This window comes from Zootermopsis nevadensis, unplaced genomic scaffold (genome assembly GCF_977971745.1).
Source record: "Zootermopsis nevadensis isolate Lab colony 2312 unplaced genomic scaffold, Znev_1.0 Znev_ptg000030l, whole genome shotgun sequence".
Lineage (NCBI taxonomy): Eukaryota > Metazoa > Arthropoda > Insecta > Blattodea > Termopsidae > Zootermopsis > Zootermopsis nevadensis.
In genome coordinates, this window is record NW_028259162.1 from 6,922,724 (window position 1) to 6,944,951 (window position 22,228).

General features: G+C 38.1%; 1 protein-coding gene across 2 annotated transcripts in view; it reads left to right on the forward strand.

Moving 5' to 3' along the window:
- Positions 1-8,417: 8,417 nt before the first annotated feature.
- Ret (protein kinase receptor Ret oncogene) overlaps positions 8,418-22,228 on the forward strand; it is a 103,037-nt gene continuing 89,226 nt past the window's right edge. For both annotated transcript variants that reach the window (XM_087358778.1, XM_087358779.1), the window contains exon 1: positions 8,418-9,236. In XM_087358778.1, the coding sequence (XP_087214904.1) occupies positions 9,158-9,236 (79 nt within the window). In that variant the 5' untranslated portion in view covers positions 8,418-9,157. The remainder of the gene's footprint in view (positions 9,237-22,228) is intronic.

The following is a 22,228-nucleotide window of genomic DNA, read 5'->3' on the forward strand; positions in this document are numbered from 1 at the left end:
GAGAAGGCGGTCTTCTGGGTTATTCTGGTAGAAGTTTACCGATGTTTCAGAGGTCCTTGCTTCCCCCATCATCAGGGCACTCAATGCAAGGGTGAGAACGTCAAATCGTACCGAGTCAACCGATGTTGGTAAAAATTTAACTTCACACGAAAATCGACAAGCCTATCTACAATAAACAAAGGAAATTTTTACATCGTCATTTCACACTCCTCGTACTAGATTGGCGTAGAATTCGCATTTTCTAAAGACCTGTCTTAAATCCTAGAAGAGACATTTCCCCAGCCATTCCAAGAAAATCATAGAAAATGCCATGTAATACGTAAACTTCTACTGCTCCTTTCCCTGAAATATTATCATCGCTTTAACTACATAAGATATATGAACTGTAAGACTAGTTTATGACTACCATCAGTTTATCACCCGCGCTACAACCACTCATAAGTCTACCGACTCTCTTCTGTTTCTACGTAACAGAATGTTGGTGAAATATGTCTGTCCAACTGAAATTACGCCAAACACGGGAGAGAGCGAAGAGGATTCTATGCTTTCTGCACACACGCATTGCAATAATTCTAGCTTCGTATCTCAAATGACTTACGAGTTTCAAATACCCGGTTCGGTGTGACATTTCCTGAATGTAGAATAAAGACAGAAGGTTTTTGAGATAAACGCGCATTTGTGAAGATGTCTGAACTCAGACGAGATCATTGGCGAGCTGGGGAGTCCATGAGACCTAGATAAAATGATAGGACAGTCCACGCACAATGTCGCCTCACGACCACAAGTCACTTGTTTACACAAATCGATTACACAAATGTCGACAGAGCCTGACGCGAGGGTGTCATAAAGACGACAAGTCATAATTACACGTTATGTCATCGCCATAATTTTGAGACACTGCATTCTTTATGCCCAGAAGAAAAATAGTTCTGCAGGCATTGTGAGCTATTGCCCTATATCGGTCATAAATGAGACGCCTCATAAAATATGGTAGCAACATATATTTACTTACAACTTATGGCACTATAAAGTTCTTCTACCTCACAAAAGTGCTTCCTAAAATAACATCATTAATAAATTACTTTTCAATTAACAAAGTAATAATTCCAAAGACTAATATTTATATTAAATTATTCTTGCAGATCACACACTCACTGGTAAGTGTAAAATTGATTACGGTTTACTACTTCAACTATATTTTTTTATAGTATTTAAATAATATATGTTCTAAATAAAACTCACATCTAAGACATTTAGGGCAGAATAAATATTATAATATTAATTACAAACTATTATAATAAAATAATTATTATATTTGTTTACCGTCAAATCACAATAAAATAGTAAGATAAGATAATTAAAATGATTAAAATATCATCTTATGTTCCATATCGAGCATTCGATTTACATCGGAACATTCACAACATGTTTCGGTTTATCAAACCGTCATCAGGTGTAAATTATAAACTTTTAAACTCAAATTACAATTATTTATAGTTTTACAATTTTATACTATTATCATCTTTCTCAGTATATTTTTTTGGAAGTTGTGTTTAGATATTATTAATATAACATTATTGTTGAGGTGGTGTTTTGATGTTTTACCAGTCATATATGAAATAGCAATCGGTTCAGATGTGTTCAGAGGAGAGATCCAGAAGTGTTACCATCTCAGAACGAGGTTCGTTATTGATATTAATAATATCTAAACACAACTTCCAAAAAAAATATACTGAGAAAGATGATAAAAGTATAAAATTGTAAAACTATAAATAATTGTAATTTGAGTTTAAAAGTTTATAATTTACACCTGATGACGGTTTGATAAACCGAAACATGTTGTGAATGTTCCGATGTAAATCGAATGCTCGATATGGAACATAAGATGATATTTTAATCATTTTAATTATCTTATCTTACTATTTTATTGTGATTTGACGGTAAACAAATATAATAATTATTTTAATTAATATCACAATATGACGCAACTATACTATCTCACTATTATAATAAGTTAATAGTAGTGGCATTTGTGGTTCTGACGACAGTGAGGATAAACATGGCTGTCTTCTGGGTGGCTACGCCACGTAGTTCAGTAGAAATTTACCGACGTTTCAGACGTGATTGCTGTTTCCACCATCGATAGTCCTCATTATGGAGACAGCAAGATTTTCTGTAACGGCGGTGACCTTTTACTACAATGAGCGGCCACTTACGTTTGTTTAGAATGGTTTTAATCAGTCAGGAGTTCAAGTAAGAAAGGCTAAAATAAGTTGCATTAACATAATCATCAACCTTCGACAGACAATTTATAAAACAACTATAAAATAAAACCAAATTTTGTGTATACGGTCTGATTTTTAATTCGTATGGGAGGAACAAGAGAATGCTATAATATCTTGACAGGATAAACGCTTAGAAAACCAGAGAGCAGATGGAAAAATAATTTAGAAATCAATACGAGAGACATGCATAGTTAAGACATGCTTTGTCCTTTAAGCTGAAGACAGTGGGGTGAAGGCTTGTTCTCGCGGGTTTCAGTGCTAATTCGAGTCATTGGGGCGATTTTCCCGTGTTTAATTACTCGACTCGTGTACACAAATACCCGAGTACCTACTGGCATCTTCACTCTTAGTTAGTAAAACGGTTACTTAGAGTATTTAGGTAGTAGTTTTCCTAATATCTTTTGTTAACAGATTAATAATTAAGGTTACAGAAATAATTTGTTACTTACCGTATCGCGTACTTTGTTATTTTCTTTATGAATTCCTTAATATGTTGGATAGTTATTTACTTAATTACTCAGACGACTTTTAGTGTGTCAGTAGGTTACTTAATCAAGTTTTATGTGACTTTGGTGGTCCTCAATTGCATACCCCTGACGTACACACTTCTAAGCGGATAAACACAACTGCCTTCAGGACAAAGTCTATTTAAACAAGCAAGTATAAATTTCCCTTTAATACGTTCTATGTATATTTACCTCTTGATGGTTGAACAAAATTGCAAACTACTCTCTGCTGATTGGTAGAGTAGCAATAAAATTAACCCACGAAATTAACTCGTCCTCTCAACATAGGTAACACACATCCTCTGTTTCAGAGCCTTCGTTTCATTTATACTGTCAATACTGGGCACAGGCAGCTTTAAAGGCAAACAGACCCGCGTGGGATGGCTATTTCAGCAATATTGCTCGTCTCAAATTCGACCCAACCATCCATTTTGCAGTCCGCACACCCACACACGAGCTCACCAGTAGGACAACGCACCCCCAGGGCTTAATGACATCGTTTAACTGCAGGCAGCCCGAACAAGTATTTGCATCAGCCTACAACCATTTATGAGCTTCAAGATTAACGATTAAAATATGCAATATCACTTCTTTACAGCGTGCATTATATGCATGTAGTAGTTTCTATAGAAATAATATTACAGACCCTAGCGCAGCCTGTGACCCGTCAAAGATGAAGGAAATAAACTGAGTTAGCTGTCTTCTGTCATTACGCCGTGTAATCTGATGGAAGTTTACCAACGTTTCAGATGTTCCTGCTGCCTCCATCAACAGGGCAATTCAGAACACAGTCATCTTCTAACTCAGTGGTATTCAACCTGGGGTACGCGTACCCCCGGGGGTACGCGAAGACATCTTAGGGGGTACGTGAAATTTTACAAAATATATACTATTTTACGATAAACACTGAATAATCAGTAATGTAATTTATTTAATTTATTTTAGATGTAGATTAAATACTATGTATAACTTGAATTATACACCAACAACTCTGGGGGTACAAAGTTGAAGAGAATTTATATCTGGGGGTACGCGAACAAAAAAGGTTGAATACCACTGCTCTAACTCACAGCCGTGAAAAACGCAAATTCTACTGGGAATAAACCTATTTCGTGTTCTATTGCAGAATTATATTTTCAAGTGACAGTACAAAAAGTGTAATACGTCTTTATAAACTAAATTAAATGTAAGAAAACCTTCACGGCGACTGAAGTCGGACTCTTGCCAAAAGCACACTCCAATTTTTCGCCCGAACTTTGAGACTAGGGATACCTTAATGACTTTGATGTTCTTGGATGATGTGTGCGTCTTGTTTATCGTCAGCGAAACTCTCGTTCTTCGTCATCACTTCCCGCCCTGGAGGCCCAAAACGTATTTCATGTATACGCAAGTTAGACCAAGTTAACTGTGAAGACGATGCACAGGTCTGTTGCTAATCCTGTTCTTTCTTACAAAATCCGTGAAAGGAGGAGAATGAAAGAAAACAAGAAAATAATAAAGGAAGAAACAAAATAAAATGCTTTAAATATAGAGAAAACTTACAAGTTACTTGTATGTGATGTTAAGAATGAAAGAAGCACTGTAGAAATATTTATCGAGATCCAGAAGCATCATTAATGAAATAGAAAAATATAATAATCTTTATTTTCGTCTGTAATCGGTGCATCGGTATGTAGGCCTAAAATCAAGGACACTTTATAGCGGATTGATCATCAGTGCCCGTAAGATCATTGCACTGATACGAATTCTACGCCAAAATAAAGGTTTCTATTTGTCTTTATTTAATATGTATAACTTTTCTTACACTCAATTAACGGATATAAAATTTCCTTCTTCATAAGTATAATAACGTGAACGATTAATTTTTAGTTGAGAATTATTATTATTATTATTATTATATTACCACACACATGCTTCAAAAGCAGTCTTTTGTTCCTTTTCCCTGATCGATTACTTCGAAAATGATCTTCGTCTATTTCGACATACTACAAGCAAAGTCGAAACAATACTAATTCAACAACCGAAACGCAATTACGATCACTCTGATTATTTGTATTTAAGACAGAAAAGACACTTCCAACACGCTGCTTATTTTGGTTGAAAATCAGTTTGACATAACTTTGCCCATTTCTTTTCAGAAATGATTATTTATTTAACGACTATAAATAACTGATTATCGGTTTCACGAAGAATATATTTCACACAAACTTTGGAGAATAAAAATAGGTGGCGCCAATTCTGACAAAGATGGCTTCGATTGTTTTTATTGAAACAATTCAGGTGTTGTTGCAACATTTTTAAGGTTACAGTTTGAGAAACTAAAACACATGTATGTAAACAAATAAGGTATATTTGGTAGGACTGAGGTTTCCACTGCAGTAAGTCCGAAGGTAGCTGTCTTCTGGGTTGTAGCGCCATGTAGTCTGATAGAAGTTTGCCGACGTTTCAGAGGTCATACTGCCTCCCTCATTAGGGCTATGACTGCAAGGCGCTATCCAGAAGATAGTCATCTCAGGTCTATTTCTTCCACAACTCGATCCTGTGATGCCAATTACTTATATATGATATACATTATTCTCATAAGAAAATAAAAATATCTCATTATCAAAAACAAGTATCGAACTACATCAGTAATCGGTCACAATTCTCAAAACAGATAGCACGAGGGAACTTTGCATTCGTTTTGCAGAGTCTGTTCAGATAAAAATATTAATATCTACTGGCAAACAGACTTCGTTTTACTTTTATATAATCCGGCAGTATCTGTCTGGATACTTCTGAAATATCTGTTATCTATGTTATGGCATCGTGTTATCTCATAAATGGTTACCAACGTTTCGTAAATTCAATCCTAAATATGGAGGTCAAACTTTCCTCCTAAATGTCAGCCACCTGTAAGACCACACGACGTGAAACCCCTGGGGACCACAACCGCTGTGGAAACTTCAAATCTAAAATATTACATTTGTTATGAGGATCTGTTACAGTTTCTGAATTTATAAGATAGTGTAATTGCGTCATATTTTAAATATTGTGATAAGACGGATTAAAATAAATAATTGTTCTGAATTTATATATTGTAACCATTCACACACAGAAGAAGGCAATGGCAAACCACTTCTGGATCATCTGCCAAGAACGTATATGAACAGGTCCCAGTCCGAGAAAAGGATGGAAGGATCCTGTTCATATGGACCTGTCGTCAGACAGAACACTAAATAAATATAAATAACCAATAAGTAGAATATGACGACTAATCTCAGTACAAATATCTGATTGCATGGCGATTATAAAGTCGTGGCTAAAGATGAATGCCAAAGGAACGGTCGCATCTTATGATCAGATGCCACCACAACTTCTAACTAAAGTACACCCGTCCGCTCTTCGGGAGATTGTCTGATACGAATTGTGACATGCACCACGTAGCGACGCTCGGCGATGAAAATGTTAACAGCCTGTTTCTGTTCCTCTGCTGCACAGCTAACACAAAATAAACACACAAAACTTCTGTCACATTCAACAAACTCTACACTAAACAGTAGGAAACCCCATAAATGTCTGAGAAACTTGAACATCTTTCTTACGACACGCATTTTTGTTTTTGAAGTACGCATGTGCAGAACTTCGACACTGAACTCCACATTCAGCGTTATTTCGATTTTAGTGGCTCTGTATCGACTTTTGAGATAAGAATAATCGAAATGTGGTTATATAGAAAGAAAATGATCAAAGAAATATATTAAGTAGAATAAACTCAACCGAACAACCACATACACAATACAATTTAATGTATCGCAGAGTAGCCACGGTGGTCTAGCGGTTAGAACGCTGGTCTTGTAATCCTGGGGTCTCGGGTTCGATTCCCGACGGCGTCCGAATTTATAACTTGTGTTGGGCAAGGCCGTGGTCTAGGCAACACGGAGTTTTCCTCCGTGGCATCCCAACAATTACTCCATTCACACACAGAAGAAGGCAATGGCAAACCACTTCTGGATCATCTGCCAAGAACGTATATGAACAGGTCCCAGTCCGAGAAAAGGATGGAAGGATCCAGTTCATATGGACCTGTCGTCAGACAGAACACTAAATAAATAAGTATCGCAGAAACAAATACAATTTTGACGTGTCTTGTGACCAGGTCCAGGTCCACATGTTAAGAGGTGTAGCAAAAATCTAATAACAAAATAGCTGGGCATCGAGCTCATACAAAGTTCGTAGGAAGTCAGCATTAAACATGACAATACTATGTGATTCAACTCAATACACGCTTGTTATTTAGGTCGAAAATTTTACAGTTTTATCTAAAACTCCAAAGGAAGTTATTAAACACGGGTTTTGCCAAATATTTTCTATGGTTGTGAAAGGCGGCCTCCTATTTTGATTGATGAGAAACAGTTTTAATTGTTGAAATCAAAGTGTCCAAGAAAATATTTAGACGTACGAGGAATTTTTTCAGTACGAAATTCAAAATATTGTATAATGAAGAATGGCAGAATAATGGAATCTAGGAAGCTGTGATGTACACGTAACTCCTTTCAGAAATTAATAAAAGGATAAATTAATTTTGGTGGGGAAACCACTGGAAAATTGGCCACTGAGAAAATCAAGTAGGATCTGGGGGACAAATACCAAGAATCTTAGAGAAACACGTTATGAAGGTGACAGGTGGATGGAAGTGCTTCACCATCGTTTCCAGTTAGTTACACAAAAGTATCAAGTGCAGACCACAAATTATGAAGCTCGTTACACGCCCTATAACTTTCGCAGTCTCGCATTACTTCAGTTACGTGAGGATAAATTACTTTCCTCAACACCTTGTAGTCAGTTTTCGTTCTTAGCACGGCAGGAGTGCCTCAAATCAGGCCACAGACCCCATTCTTGTAACATCTATTTTTCAACATCACTTCATAGTCGTTATGTTCACTAGGCCTATGAGCGCGAAAGATGGATTAATATTTATGTCGTGGGAATAAATCCCCCCCCCCCCGGAACAACATCGTATGAGAGTATATTCGTCTTCATAAAGTTATAATAACAAAAGGATTATGAAATTATATGTGAAAAACTTTTCTTTAAATTATCTTTTTTCAGGGCATTGACTTCAAGAAGTATGAGATTAACGGGATATGTAGCACGCATGGAGTACTTGAGAAAAAGTTTTAGTTGAAAAACCTAAATTGAAGCGATCATTTGGAAAACAAGTACAGAAAGGAGGATAATGTTAAAATTTACTTTAAGGAAACACGTTGCGAAATGTAAGCTTCCCAAACGAAATCTACACATTAAGTCAGAACAATATTTGTATTCTCAGCAATTCTGTGAAAAAATTTCTGATGTATTAACTTCAATTTGAGAAATATAAAAGACGCTGATTTTGTGAGCTGTTATAAGTTATACAATTAACTTCACAACAAAGAAATTACGTCTACAACAAACATCCAGGAAAATGACGTACGCGAAACAAAAAAGAACTAATTTGAAAAATGTGTGCGCTGTCGCACTTCAAATAAGCGCGCACGCGCCGGGATTGTCGTCATAGTTCGCATGCAAAGCGCCAAACGATGCGGGCCAATAAGAAATGTATGAATGACGTCACAGCCGGCGCGGTCTTGTGTGTTACAGACATGGTGTCGTCAGTACGGAGCGCTCGGACGAACTTGCGAGACGTGGGCGGTTTGACGCTACCACCACCGCCAGTGTTTGAGGTCGCGACGCTGCCGACCACCTGCTAGTCACTTCAACTTCAACACTCCAGCGTGCTACATCGTCAGCTGTCAAACTTGTGTTGATGTTTCCACTGGTCCACTTCACGCACTTGATACAAATTATATGCAGTTGAGTTACGGAGACATTAGGATGTGTCCAAGAACAATTATTTAAATTACATGCGTCAGCACAATTAATTGTAGCATAACACGCATTTTAAGTGCGTAAGTGAAGACTTCACACGATAAACTATTATACACAGAGACAACGTATTTTAAATAATGAAATCACAAATTAAAATTACTGATTTATAAAATATTCCTGTACGTGAAGAAAAATTTACTGAGGAGCGGTGTTCTAAAATTTGTTCGTCTTGTCATTTGTGTATTAAAAGTAACAAATGCTCACTTAAAAACTAAATATCATATACGTGAGAATAAATTCAGTGTCGGTACGAATTTCATGTTGGACAATTTAAGTGTTAAAAACATTTCAACAAGATAATGTTCATCTATTATGAAGTGTTATGTGGTGTATAGATATTTATTGTCACATTCAAGACTGGAAGTGTTTTGAAGTAAATGAAAATTTCGTTCTTTACGACTATAAAATAATGGAAAAATAGATATTTTGCAGACAATATTCCACCTTCATAAAATCATGTCAAGTTGCTACATCAACTACAACAGCAAATCGTTGGCAATCTTCATGATCCTCGCATTCTTCTGTCATTCTACTGGTGAGTAATGGAAGAGAACTGTCTGTTTCTTTTCAACTTGAACTCTCTAGTACAAACGCCAACCCAAGTGCTTTCTTCAGGTAGTTCTTTCCATGTCTGTCTTATTATTCGTTCGAGACGTAAAAACCAGAGACAGTGCAGCCTTTTAGAGAGTTTTATTTGACTCGTACAATTAAAAATAAATTTAATACTTTCACCAAAACGAATATGTATGGATTTCGATTCTGTATATTCATTTACCACAGCGCACATACTTTTTTTTTCAATACAATTTACGTCATATTTATTTTTTAACAGTGCTGTAAGTCATTCATGTTAACTGTCACTTCTTAAACAAATCGATGAGTTCGGAATCCTTCAGAGATTACCGTGGACCTGTGTGTTAAATGGCGAGCTTCAATATCAGAGGTAATTCTGCGGCGACAGAATCAGTAAGCATTATTTACATAATGTCTTACCCACCTCTTTTGCTCAAACGTTTTCCTCAGGAACCTAGCAACTGTCTTGCTAACTAAAACAACAATCATTGCGCTTTTAATCTTTCACACTTTCTTGCACAGATACTGTTCTATAATTATTTTATAGCTAAAGAAACAAGCGTAAGACAACGAATTTCGGTGTTGTGAACAAAGGATCCTTAATTCGTATTCGTACGTTCCTAGTTCGAGTCTCTCCCACAATCCTGATATCCTAACTGAAACTTTCCAAGATTTTCCCCCTTTTCTGATAAAGTCTCTGGTACATTAGAACAGATCACTGCTCTTTTAAAACTTGTCGAGATGTTAGTTTGGAGATAATGAAATTAACCACGAAGATTTTTCGACAATTCATGCCATCTATTCTCTTTTCGCATAATTAATTTCCTTTCATCATCGACAATCCTCTAAAGTTATCATACTCATCCAACAACAAAAGCAAAGCAGTCCTCTTGTGGACAAACAATTAGCAAAGCTGTATCACTGTAAGACAACATGACCTTGCGTGCGCAGACGTCGTTTCGCGTTGTCGCACGCTGCAGTTGCGTGCGCGGCGTTGAAGGCCATGTCCAACAAATAACAGAGACTTAACTATAGCAATTCACTAATATTTTGAACTTCAGAAATAGTTCCGTTCTTCAGCAATATACTTATAATAGATTCATAATGTGGACCGTTCGAACTTTAGGGTTTCCTTAATGTTCCTCAGCCCTTTTGCAAAAAGCACTGCATTGTGCTCTTCAAAATGCCAAGTAGCGGTCTATTAATTATCGTAATTGGTAAATATGCCCTTTGTTTTACAACAGAAGTTCATTATCGACACGAAGCGTGTAGTGATCACCTGTCTTTGTGTTTATCTAGTTACTACGGAAACTCCAGAGTTTGATAAAACCAACTGACCCAATATCCATAGTTTTGTGTATATTCCACGTCGATGAAATGTGAAACTGTACAATAAGCGGTTTAAGTCCGGCACGTCTTAAATCACTCGCTCTGTGACTAATCAGATGACTAATTATACTTTATAAACCAGTGACTAGTATAATAACGATTAGTCGATCTCTGACTGCACAATTAAATGAACCTACTGGATACATTACTAAGTAATTAATCAGCTGGAAACCCAGCGTATTAATTATAAGACAGTCTAATTATTATCTGACTAATTAAATCATTCACAAACTAGCTGAATTACTATCTGATTAACTACATAATTCGTTAACTAACCACTCAGTTACCAACCGACAAACTCCATTAAATGAACAGACTCCACATTATTTATCCAATGAATATATTTCCTGTTGTTATGTAGTCCGAAGTTTCATAACCGCCATTATAACAGCACGCCATTGGACCCTGCACTACGCCATTTCATCACAGCCTAGTTCACACCCAGACAGCCGTACAGTCCGCAACCATGTATCCTAAGACCCTCTTCCAGCGGATTTATTACAGATAAATATCTGCATATTTTTATCAGAATAATACCATGTGCTTCATGATCTTCTTACTTCAATCCGCCTAAAAATTCTAGAAAAAGAAGTTATGACCGTCCTCTTTATGCGTGTTCATGTTCTATAATTTCTTTCTTTCCTAATATTCTCTCAGCACACTTGCTCAAAACCGTTCACCCTGATAATTAAAGCAGCAAGGACGTATGAAACGTCAGCAAACTTGTACCAGACTACGCGGCGAAATAACCCAGAACACAGCTATCTTATGCGTTATAATTAGGACGACGGAAAGTTTCCCGGTCTCATTCGTTAAAAAACAACGTAAGTTATTTGTGCGCATTGGCCTTATAAAAATTACAAACGGCTAGGACCTGAATCACCTTACGACACTTACATATGGTTTAGACCAGTGGCGACACTGCACGTTTCCCAGCTGTTGTTATATAACAAGAATAACCACCAAAATATCACACCACAAAGTGTTCTTGGACCAATTCCACGCACTATATACCGGGATGAATATCAGATCTGTGCCAACGCAGAATCCCGCAGAAAACACATCCAGTGTCAGTTACGGGAATATCAGTTTGTTATTTGCGAGCGTCCAAAGCTGAATCACCCCCCCCACACACACACACACACACACACACACACACACACTCCCCCTTTCTCCGTTGCTTTCAGACTGCGTTGCGCTACGACTAAAGCTACATCATTCTTTAAAATAATATACAGCGTGATTTTAAAAAAAATGCCAAATTGGAATAATCTCCTGACTCTTTGCCTTCTTCCATTAATATATTTCTTAAAATCTGTTTTATTTTTTTCTTTCTTCCCTTTCGTTGTAAACGTGTCCTTCTCCCTGCGTTTCTCCCCAATTTCCTTATTATGCCCCCTGTCTCCTATTCTGAAGCCCCGGTTTCGGATCTCGGCCTAGAGACCGGATATCCTAGCCGAGGTGGAATTCTTTCGTGGATCTCTTCAGTGCCCTTAAAGTTATACTGACGTAGCACCTTAAAATAGGCCACAACCGCGTTCTCCCATGTCAATCCATCATTCATATTCATCCCACACTTCAAGAAACAATATAAGCCTCTTTTGTGTTCAACAGTAACACAATTTATTACAGCATTGCTTTTGAGAATTACACTGAATGTATAGCATTCATAAAACTGAATGTCAAAACATCTTCATGGTGACTGAATCGAGATTTCTGCCAAACGCACACTCCGCCAGACCCCACTAAAAGCGACAATATAATCTCGTCCGCGTTTCTAACGACTAGAATCGACACCCGGCAGAAATTATTTTCAATTTTCCATATTGCACGAACGGCGGGCTCTCAGCGTCACAATTGGCACGCATTGGCAATTATATTAGGAGTAGATACACGGTACATGAAATTAGCCTACACGATTAACGCAGTTGAAGCGTAGTTAGATATAGAATCGATGGTCACTCCGCGTCATGTGCCACGGTCCTCAGTGTGAGAAACACTCCATATATTTAAAAATAAAGACCATAACCTAGGTAACGGCCGGACCCCTTCCTGGTTTACTTTTCACGTCTCCGGTCTGTCAGGTTTCGAGTCCCGGTTACTCAGTTTAGTGTTTCTTGAATACCCAATGTTGGCGGAAGCTACATTACAGCTCCGCCCTTAGCGATCTCCCTGTGGTTGCAGGGTGAGGAGTTCCTCTTGTTTATTCATGCTGCCGAATGTTAAGAGCTGATTTGATGTCACACTTCATTCACGTCATGGCAAGTGGGTACGTGATGTGATGGCGAACAAATTGAAAGGATGGTGATCACAGAAGCGATGGTAAATCACGTGTGTGCATAACACATCGCGTACTATACAACGTGTTTCAATATCGCAATGACGTGTACAGTGAAGATAATGTACGAGGTGCGATCGGAAAGTTTCAAGACTGCGCGTATAAAAAAAAAACCGTACACTTATCTCAGGTATTAAATTCATCCATCACCCTCGAAGTAGTTCCCCTGGGAGTGAACACAACGATCCCAGCGCCGCTGCCAAGCCTGGAAGCATCCCTGGAAATCTTTCTTTGTCAGCCTGTCAAGCACCATCTGCGACTCTGCCTGAATCTCTTGCCAAAGACTCGCCAAAACGGCTACGGAAACCTATAAAATGCTAAAGCAAGCATTTGGGGAGTCCGCAATGGGTCGTGCACAAACTTTTGTGTGGCATTCACGTTTTAAAAATGGCCGAACCTCTGTCGAAGATGACGAGCGTTCTGGACGACCATCTTCGAGCACAACGCCCGAAAATGTTACGAAGATTAGGCAGGCCATTCACGAAGATCGAAGTCGTACCATCAACGACTTGTTTGACATTGTTGGGATAGGCTATGGGACCTGTCAGCTGATTCTAAAGGACGGAAGCGGCCGTCAAAGTGGCGCAACCACAACTGGCTGCTGCATCATGACAACGCGCCAGCGCACACCGCCCTCAAGTTCGGCAGTTTTTGGCCTCAAACACCATGGCCGTCATCCCGCACCCTCCTTAACTCCGTGTGACTTCTTCCTCTTCCCAAAGATGAAAATTCAGCTAAAGGGAAGGAGATTTGAGACGATAGAAGAGATTCAGGCAGAATCGCAGATGGTGCTTGACAGGCTGACAAAGAAAGATTTCCAGGGATGCTTCCAGGCTTGGCAGCGGCGCTGGGATCGTTGTGTTCACTCCCAGGGGAACTACTTCGAGGGTGATGGATGAATTTAATACCTGAGATAAGTGTACGGGTTTTTATAGGCGCAGTCTTGAAACTTTCCGATCGCACCTCGTATAAACTACTGTGGCATTTGAACCGTGGTAAATGTAAGATACTTTGTTAGTTTAAAAACAAATGAAGAAATATGATTATCTTAAATTAATTCGGAATGGATAAGATAGATTAAAAAAAATTAAACGAAGTTTCCAAATGTGCTTTTTGAGATTTTCCACCCGATTACTGGTTTCGATGTTAATTTCTTGCTGATACAAATTTACTGTTAACAATCTAATCGACATTAAACATATTTCACAGTATAAAATAATAGGTCTATACATAGCCATATAGACAGGTTCCTACTTAACCCGAGGTCCGAGAAATGCTACAGCTGAAAGTTTAATTTCCTACTGTTTTATACAACTAACAGATTAAACGAAGTGTTACTAAGGGAAAATTGGACAAATATTTACACTTCGGATCAGCATTTCCTGTCCGAAAGCTTATCACAAGCCTGATGAGCCAATACATATCGTCGAATATCAGAGGAAAGAAATTACTTCAGCTAAACCCGAAAATATCTGCATTCACAATATCATTTAGAATATTTACTTAAAACATTTTTGTCATAATTCCTTTTGCACGAATATAGATATCAGTCGGGTCTGTTCTCCTTGATCAGGTTACTTGCAATATTTATTTGTTTAACTCTAAACTTTATCGCTAAAAGCCAATACGGTACATTCATATAAGAAATTATGAGACTATATTAAGACATGCACGTCTTATTCTAACCCAAAATGTGTGCACGAGAAGAATATAATTGCTACTGTGTACGTTTAGACTGTGTTTTGCTTACTCAAATCTCACAATTACCCACACTATGTCTTTACAGATTTCCCTGATACTTTCCTTTTCTCAGGAATCAATAAAACTCGTCCCTGGAAACGCTATACTTACTTTTAAACCGTCATCTTGTTTATGTTTCGCTCGTTGCTGTTCTCTTGTTATCTTCAATATGGCTGTTGGTTGCCGCGCTGCCAGCGTTACGCGATGCGGAAGTGTTCAGCAGTGTGTGAAACTGACAGACGGACAAGGAAAGCCTCGTCTTGTCTGTATTATACTTTATTCAATTTAATTCTGTCATCACTTCTCTTACGGTCTTGTGCGGACTTCTCATGTGTTAAAACCCAAAATCTGTATGAAAAGCGTAAATTATTTCTGAATGATAAATCGAATATTGAAATGAATAAGAAACGGCCGCAGCTTATTTTAAGATATTATTTTTTAATTCGCCTTGGGGCATGAGTAAAACCACGAAAAATATGTGACGATACTTTGCCTCAGGAATGCGATTTTAATATGGAAATTTAGAAAAACAAAACTGAAATTTTAACCACTCTACCTCGACGTTTGTCTAATTCATACATTCACACAGAACACATAACAAGCACACAGGTATCATGCATTTTTCCTATTTCTATTCGGGTATCAGCGAAAAGGCACACGTTCTGTATAAAAAAAAGTTTGGGGGTGCAAGATGGGAATGATACGTGTTTCGAAGTAAATTCGAATTCTCAAATTCTATATTCTTCTCAGAAAGAAATACGAAGGTTTCCAGGCGTTAATAACTGATTTTGCGTGATTCTACTGTCGGACTGAACGGGCAGGGGAATTGTCTTTTTGGCGTCGTCTTCAGTAACAGAATCAGAGGCAATCAAGCACGCGGCTGTGTGCAGGGACGGTCTGCTTCGTTTACATTCCCATCGCTAACCCCCAAGCGAGAGTACAGAACGCAATCTGCTTGCAGCTGGAATCTCATCTAAGAAGCTTTGTTTACCTCTCATATTTTCTGAAAGGGTAGGATCGGTGTTGTCCCATGTTTTTATGTAACAAACTTTACATTCGGACTCATATTTCCACATGTTAAAGGCACGAGGGTTTGAACCCTAACATACTGTGGAAATAATGACGAGTTGTTTATTTGGATAGTTAACTCGTGTATCCACACGCAGTTGTCATGCGTGAAACTGTCACGATATCTCCCGAGTGGTTAAGTACGACTTTCCTTAATTCTGTTTTATGCCTCTGAACTTCATGTAGAAAGTTCTTTCTTGGGATAAGTACAAAGGAACGTTCCAAGTGCAATGCTAATGGAGTACTGGTTGTTTACATCCTATTCTTCAGCGTAAAATCTCGAAATACATTACCCAAATTCGTCTTTCCTTTCATAAATTCTAGGCTTCTTTTTGAAAGAACAAATAACCTGATAGGACACAAAATATTTCAGGTAGTCGCGGTTGCGAAAATATCGGTGTTGGACTTTTAGGTTGTAACGCCGAGTAAGCCTTCTAGTAGATGCATTTCGGACAAAGACAGTGCCTCTGTCTTAACAAATGAGACGCAATACACCAGTCAATTTTTATAAAGTCGAAATAAAACATATTACTCCAAGAATGGTTTGTCATATAAAATTGTTAATTAATAAAATATTTATAACATTAAGATCCAAAACATTACTTGAAACCGTTTTCAGTGTGATGAAACTTTCACAAACTTCTTCGATAAAGCAGGATCCTTCTTCAGAAGTTAATAATCAGTCAGTCAATATGTGATCTGCGTTTTATCGAACCCGCAGATCCATTACCGATTTCACAAAAGTCCGCCACTTTATCCTCAGCGAGTCGTGTTCATTCCACATCCTCACACTCTATATAAGATCCATTTTAATATTATAGTCACATGTAGGCTATGTATCGCTAATTGTCTTTCCCTTTCAGATATTCTAAGTAAAATGCTGTTTTACTCTATCACCGAATTTATAAGGAAATACATGAAAAATCATTTGTGACTATATACAGTGTGGATAACTTCAAGAAATCTGTAAAATTATGAATAATACCTGTGTAAAATATGTAAACTCCATTACAGAACACATTTGTGGTTTTATTTAAATTACATTTCACGATACTACAACATGGACACGTTCCAATATGAGCTGCAGAAAACAGCATTAATATTTATCTGCAGGAGGTGTAGAGACCGGTAGGTTAATTACAGTATTTTCCTCGGTTTTAAAATGTACATTTTTACATTTTAAAATTTCTGAAATCAGGTTGCGTCTTACATTTGATTCTTTCAAACTTCATAGCCTCCATTTCCTGAAAATCTACTACAAAATCAAAATTGCGTCTTATAATTGGTAGTGTCTTAAAATCGAGAAAATACTACAGTTTTAATATTAAATGAGTCGTTTAGCATATGGATATTAATAACAAAACAGGTGGGAATAATTTAAAGTTGTTCAGATATTCTGAAACTCCGCTTGGGACGAAAAATGTATCACCAACACGGTTACATACGCAATATATTATGGCACCAGACACAATACCTCTGAGTTCGTAACATAATCACCTATATTTTTCTTATTTATTTTATTGCCGTTGAATATTTTCATAGGGTGAAAATCGAGTGAATGACCATCAGAAAATGTTATTTATATTCCAGGGTTAAAGCGCATGAAGAATAAAGCAGACTACTCATCTCTATCCGTTCCTGAATTTAATGACGTGTGCACCTTTTCCTACATACGTATATTTTCATGTAGTGGTGCTTAAATGCAGGGACTATACGTTCACGTTTACTATTTTACGACAGCAATAAATTGTCTCCAGGCTTCTAATACAGATAACGAATTAAAACAAATAGCTACACAAAGCTCAGAACACATCCTAGGGCTTTCCAGCCGTATTAGTTCCCTTCTTCCGCTCGATAACACTTTCTCTACTGCGTAAGCTAAAAAATCGAATAACAGTATGACTATGAATGATAAATTATAAAATGAGTAATAATATTGCAGCATTTTATCTGAGGATCTTAAGAAAATCACACTGTACTGTGATCATAGCCGATTTCTGATCTGAGAACTGAACCTGGGACCTCCTGAACATGAAGCAGTACTGTGGCTTTACCAGCCCTTTAAATATTCGAATGACAGGTTATTTAACGACCAACTAATAACATGCATAAGCCTATATTTAGACCGTCCAAAGAAAGAAGGCACTGATCACGAATTTACCACGAGGGTTTCTGGAAAATAAAGAAAAATCTTAATCTTACTCTGTTATCCGGTCGAGGGTCGAACCGATATCGTCCACGTAATTTCGTTCAGCCGAGAAGGAGGGAGGGAAACATGACGAGTTCTGTACATGCTCTGCTCAACATCACAATCCGAAAGAGCATTTTCCCGCTGATCACACAGAGTATAAGTATTAACAATGGGGCGAACACCGCCGCCCAGAACGCTGTCGGCCAGTGCATAATCCAAGCCTCAACGAGCCCACCTAACACGGAGTGCCGACACCAAGCAAACTGACGCAGCCAGCAGACAACACACCTACTCTCTCTACGAACAAGACAAGTCACCGAACAATCGGGTTCTGTATTCGCTGCTTGATAATTATGAAGCTGATAACCACTGTAACCACTTATCTGTTTATAAGTGGCAATAGACTACTACTAACTTTATGGTATATGGCATTTCTTGAACACACACTTCTATATTATTCTCTAATCAATGACTCGTCACTGAAAGGTTCAAACCCAAAAACGTATTTTTCATTTCCTATTTGAGTGCCACGTGTACCGACCACCTGGTTCTTTTTAATTTAATCAGCCGAACAAAGTTGGTGACGAGTACATATTATAACCTCCTCATTACTTTCTGTACATTTTATGACAATTCCTTCTCCTTCGATTCAAATATTATCGGCACTATGCTATCAAACACATGTAATCTGTGTTTGTAATAAATAGGTTACATAGAACCTTGTTGTAAATCGAATGTAAATTGAATCTCATTATACATTCTACAAGTTATTCTAAACAGATTGTCACTCATACAAGCAGAATAGAAAACAAATACTGAAAGTCATTTTCAGCCTCAATTGTGAAGCCTCTACAAAAAGGAATTTCAAAGGATGTTCTGTATCGGAACAAAATACAATCCTATCCCATTGTAGGAAAGCATCTCACTAGACGTGAGAAATTTCTATTTTAAACTACTCAGAATTGTTGAAACAGAAATCGATAAATTGTCGATAAGTCTGCCGAGGGCCACAGCTTGGACCTCTATCTATGTGGGTCAGGCAACAGCTGGGAAGAGGACTCTCCTGACGTAAACTTCTTTCTCCAAGGGATGAAATGGCAGGATATTACATTGACACAGGTGTCTCAAACGAGAGATCCCATATCATAGGATGAATAGAACATGTTCAAAGAATTGTACATCATGTAACAAAACTTGTACTATATGTGACTAGAATAGCAGAATACAGACGACTCGACAGCCAAGACATGCTACTTTTAAATCTCGGCGATCATAATTCAGTTGTTCTTCACATATGAGATATATAAAAACGGCAACATATTCAGATTCTAAAATACTCATTCAAAGTCACGTTAAATCCTACGTATTAATAAACCCAAAGGTTACAGTCACAACATCTAAGCCTATCTGGTCTGATAAAGGAAGTAGTAAAGATCCTCTGAAACGTCGGTCAATATCTGAAACATCTCAAAATACAGCCATCTTTAACAGCGCGCTTATAACAGTGTTTATTCCTTTGTTAGTCAGAGGTTAAGCTATTAATAAAAGTTGTCGTTATGAATTTTAGGATTGCATTAATATAATAATACACGTAACCACGGTATGAAGTAACTGAGAAAGTATCAACTGGCGAAGTTATTTAGGTATGAAGTTATTGCCAGCGGAGAAAACTATATAGGAAATGCTTTACAAGTTGCAGAGTAAATTATACAATCTAAAGACTAATGTTAGAATGTTGCGTCGTGCAATTTGGTAGACACTGACGGACGTTTAACATGAGTTTCCATGGATGTTTATTAAATGGCACTTAGAAACTGCTAATTATCCTGCATCTAGTATCAAAACTTTATGAATGAATTTAAAAGGACTCTTCTGGGGAGACTAATTGAAAGAAATAAAACCTCAGAATTGCCGGTCCTGAAGTAAAGACTCTCGAACAGGAGACCAGAGATCATTAATCATTCAATGAAACTGACGTTCAACCGCGGGTTTTCTTGCGAAGAAGCCGTAGTCAAAGACTCGAAGCAACCCACGCTGTCGGCTAGCAGACAACCTGAAATGTTAACCACACGTGCAGACAACATGACTGGAAAATGTCATGTCTGCAGTTCGACCATTGCATGTTTCTACCCAATTAAAAAGTAGCAACACTGGAGACACAATGCGAAAGCACGAGTGAGTACGTACTATACGCGATCTTCGATCAAAAGTGCATGTCAAACATGTACGAGGTGCGATCGGAAAGTTTCTAGACTGCGCCTATAAAAACCCGTACACTTATCTCAGGTATTAAATTCATCCATCACCCTCGAAGTAGTTCCCCTGGGAGTGAACACAACGATCCCAGCGCCGCTGCCAAGCCTGGAAGCATCCCTGGAAATCTTTCTTTGTCAGCCTGTCAAGCACCATCTGCGATTCTGCCTGAATCTCTTCTATCGTCTCAAATCTCCTTCCCTTTAGCTGAATTTTCATCTTTGGGAAGAGGAAGAAGTCACACGGAGCTAAGGAGGGTGCGGGATAACAGCCATGGTGTTTGAGGCCAAAAACTGCCGAACTTTGAGGGCGGTGTGCGCTGGCGCGTTGTCATGAGTTCTTCCTTTAGAATCAGCTGACAGGTCCCATAGCCTATCCCAACAATGTCGCACAAGTCGTTGATGGTACGACGTCGATCTTCGTGAATGGCCTGCCGAATCTTCGTAACATTTTCGGGCGTTGTGCTCGAAGATGGTCGTCCAGAACGCTCGTCATCATCATCGACAGAGGTTCGGCCATTTATAAAACGTGAATGCCACACAAACGTTTGTGCACTACCCATTGCGGACTCCCCAAATGCTTGCTTTAGCATTTCATAGGTTTCCGTAGCCGTTTTGGCGAGTCTTTGGCAAAATTTGATGCACACGCCATTCCGAAATCGCAGGAGGGTCGGTGTAATGCGCTACCAAAACGCCCGTAACTAAGAAACAAATGCTAATTCGATGATGCCGGCTGGTACACTGATTCACTATGAATGTAGGCCGCACCCCCTAAAGGCAGAAGCTCGTACTACATCCGGTTCGCCCGCTATTGACACAGTCTTGAAACTTTCCGATCGCACCTCGTATTTTCTGAACATCGGCAAAATAATATAACATTTTTTCGCTTTTTACCTGTTTTAAGATCCTACTTTAAATGGCGCCAATTATGGTCGCCATCTCAGAACTATACACAACCACGAAACTGGTATATCGATGAGGTAGATTTAGACGTATAACAGTGTATGATCCTAGAAGACAAAGATGAATTATTAGAGCATGAAAAGGATGGTCAGACAAAGATTTTGAGCCAGAACAGTTTTACATCAAAACTTTGACCGATATGATCAGCTTCTTGCGTCAAAGGGTTAAAATACGAGTATCCGGAATGTTTCTCTGGCCCACAGTCAGAGGAGAGCCTATTTCTGAGCCCAGTTTAGCAAATTACGGACGATGATTGAGTTTGATCATGGTGTTATGATGACCCGAACTGCGCACGTAATATAAAAACTGACTTTAAAAAGAACACTGTATACTTCTGTCTGCATACCTTGAACAGTAAAAACAAATACAGTACAACCAGACAGACGTTTTCATCTCTGAGCATCAGAAGTGGCTGTAAACTAAGACCATTAACTCGGTTACACACCAAAAGAAGTACGTTATTTCGCCTAAGACATTCCTCTCTGTATTCAAGGAAATGCTACGAATGCATGCAGGCGGAACTGGGTAAAGATTAAGCTCCACATATTCATGGACTCAAATCTTGAAGAACTTGAATATACAGCTTCAAAGTCCGGCCACTTTACCTTTAAGGAAAGAGGTTCCCCTAAGTATTCTTTGGGTACGGAACCAAATTAACCCTAGAACTATTCTAGATATGTTGGAGAATAATACGGAAAAAATAACAAAGCTACTACTTATATTTTCTACTGTTTCTTCTAAGTTTAAAGGGACTAAGAAGAAATGTATACGAAAGAAGGGAATAACATAAATTCATAAAGGATAACAAAAAGATAAATAAAATATTTCAAGAGCAGAAGACACGAAGGAAATCATTTCCCTGCGAATTTCTCGAGCCTTTACAATAATAATATAAAAATGGCTAATCAGCATATATTCAGATATTTAAAATATTCCGTTATGCAGCACGAAGGTTCATATGCTTCGTCACTGAAGCCCATCACATATCCAGAACCAGCTCGCATGGCGACAAA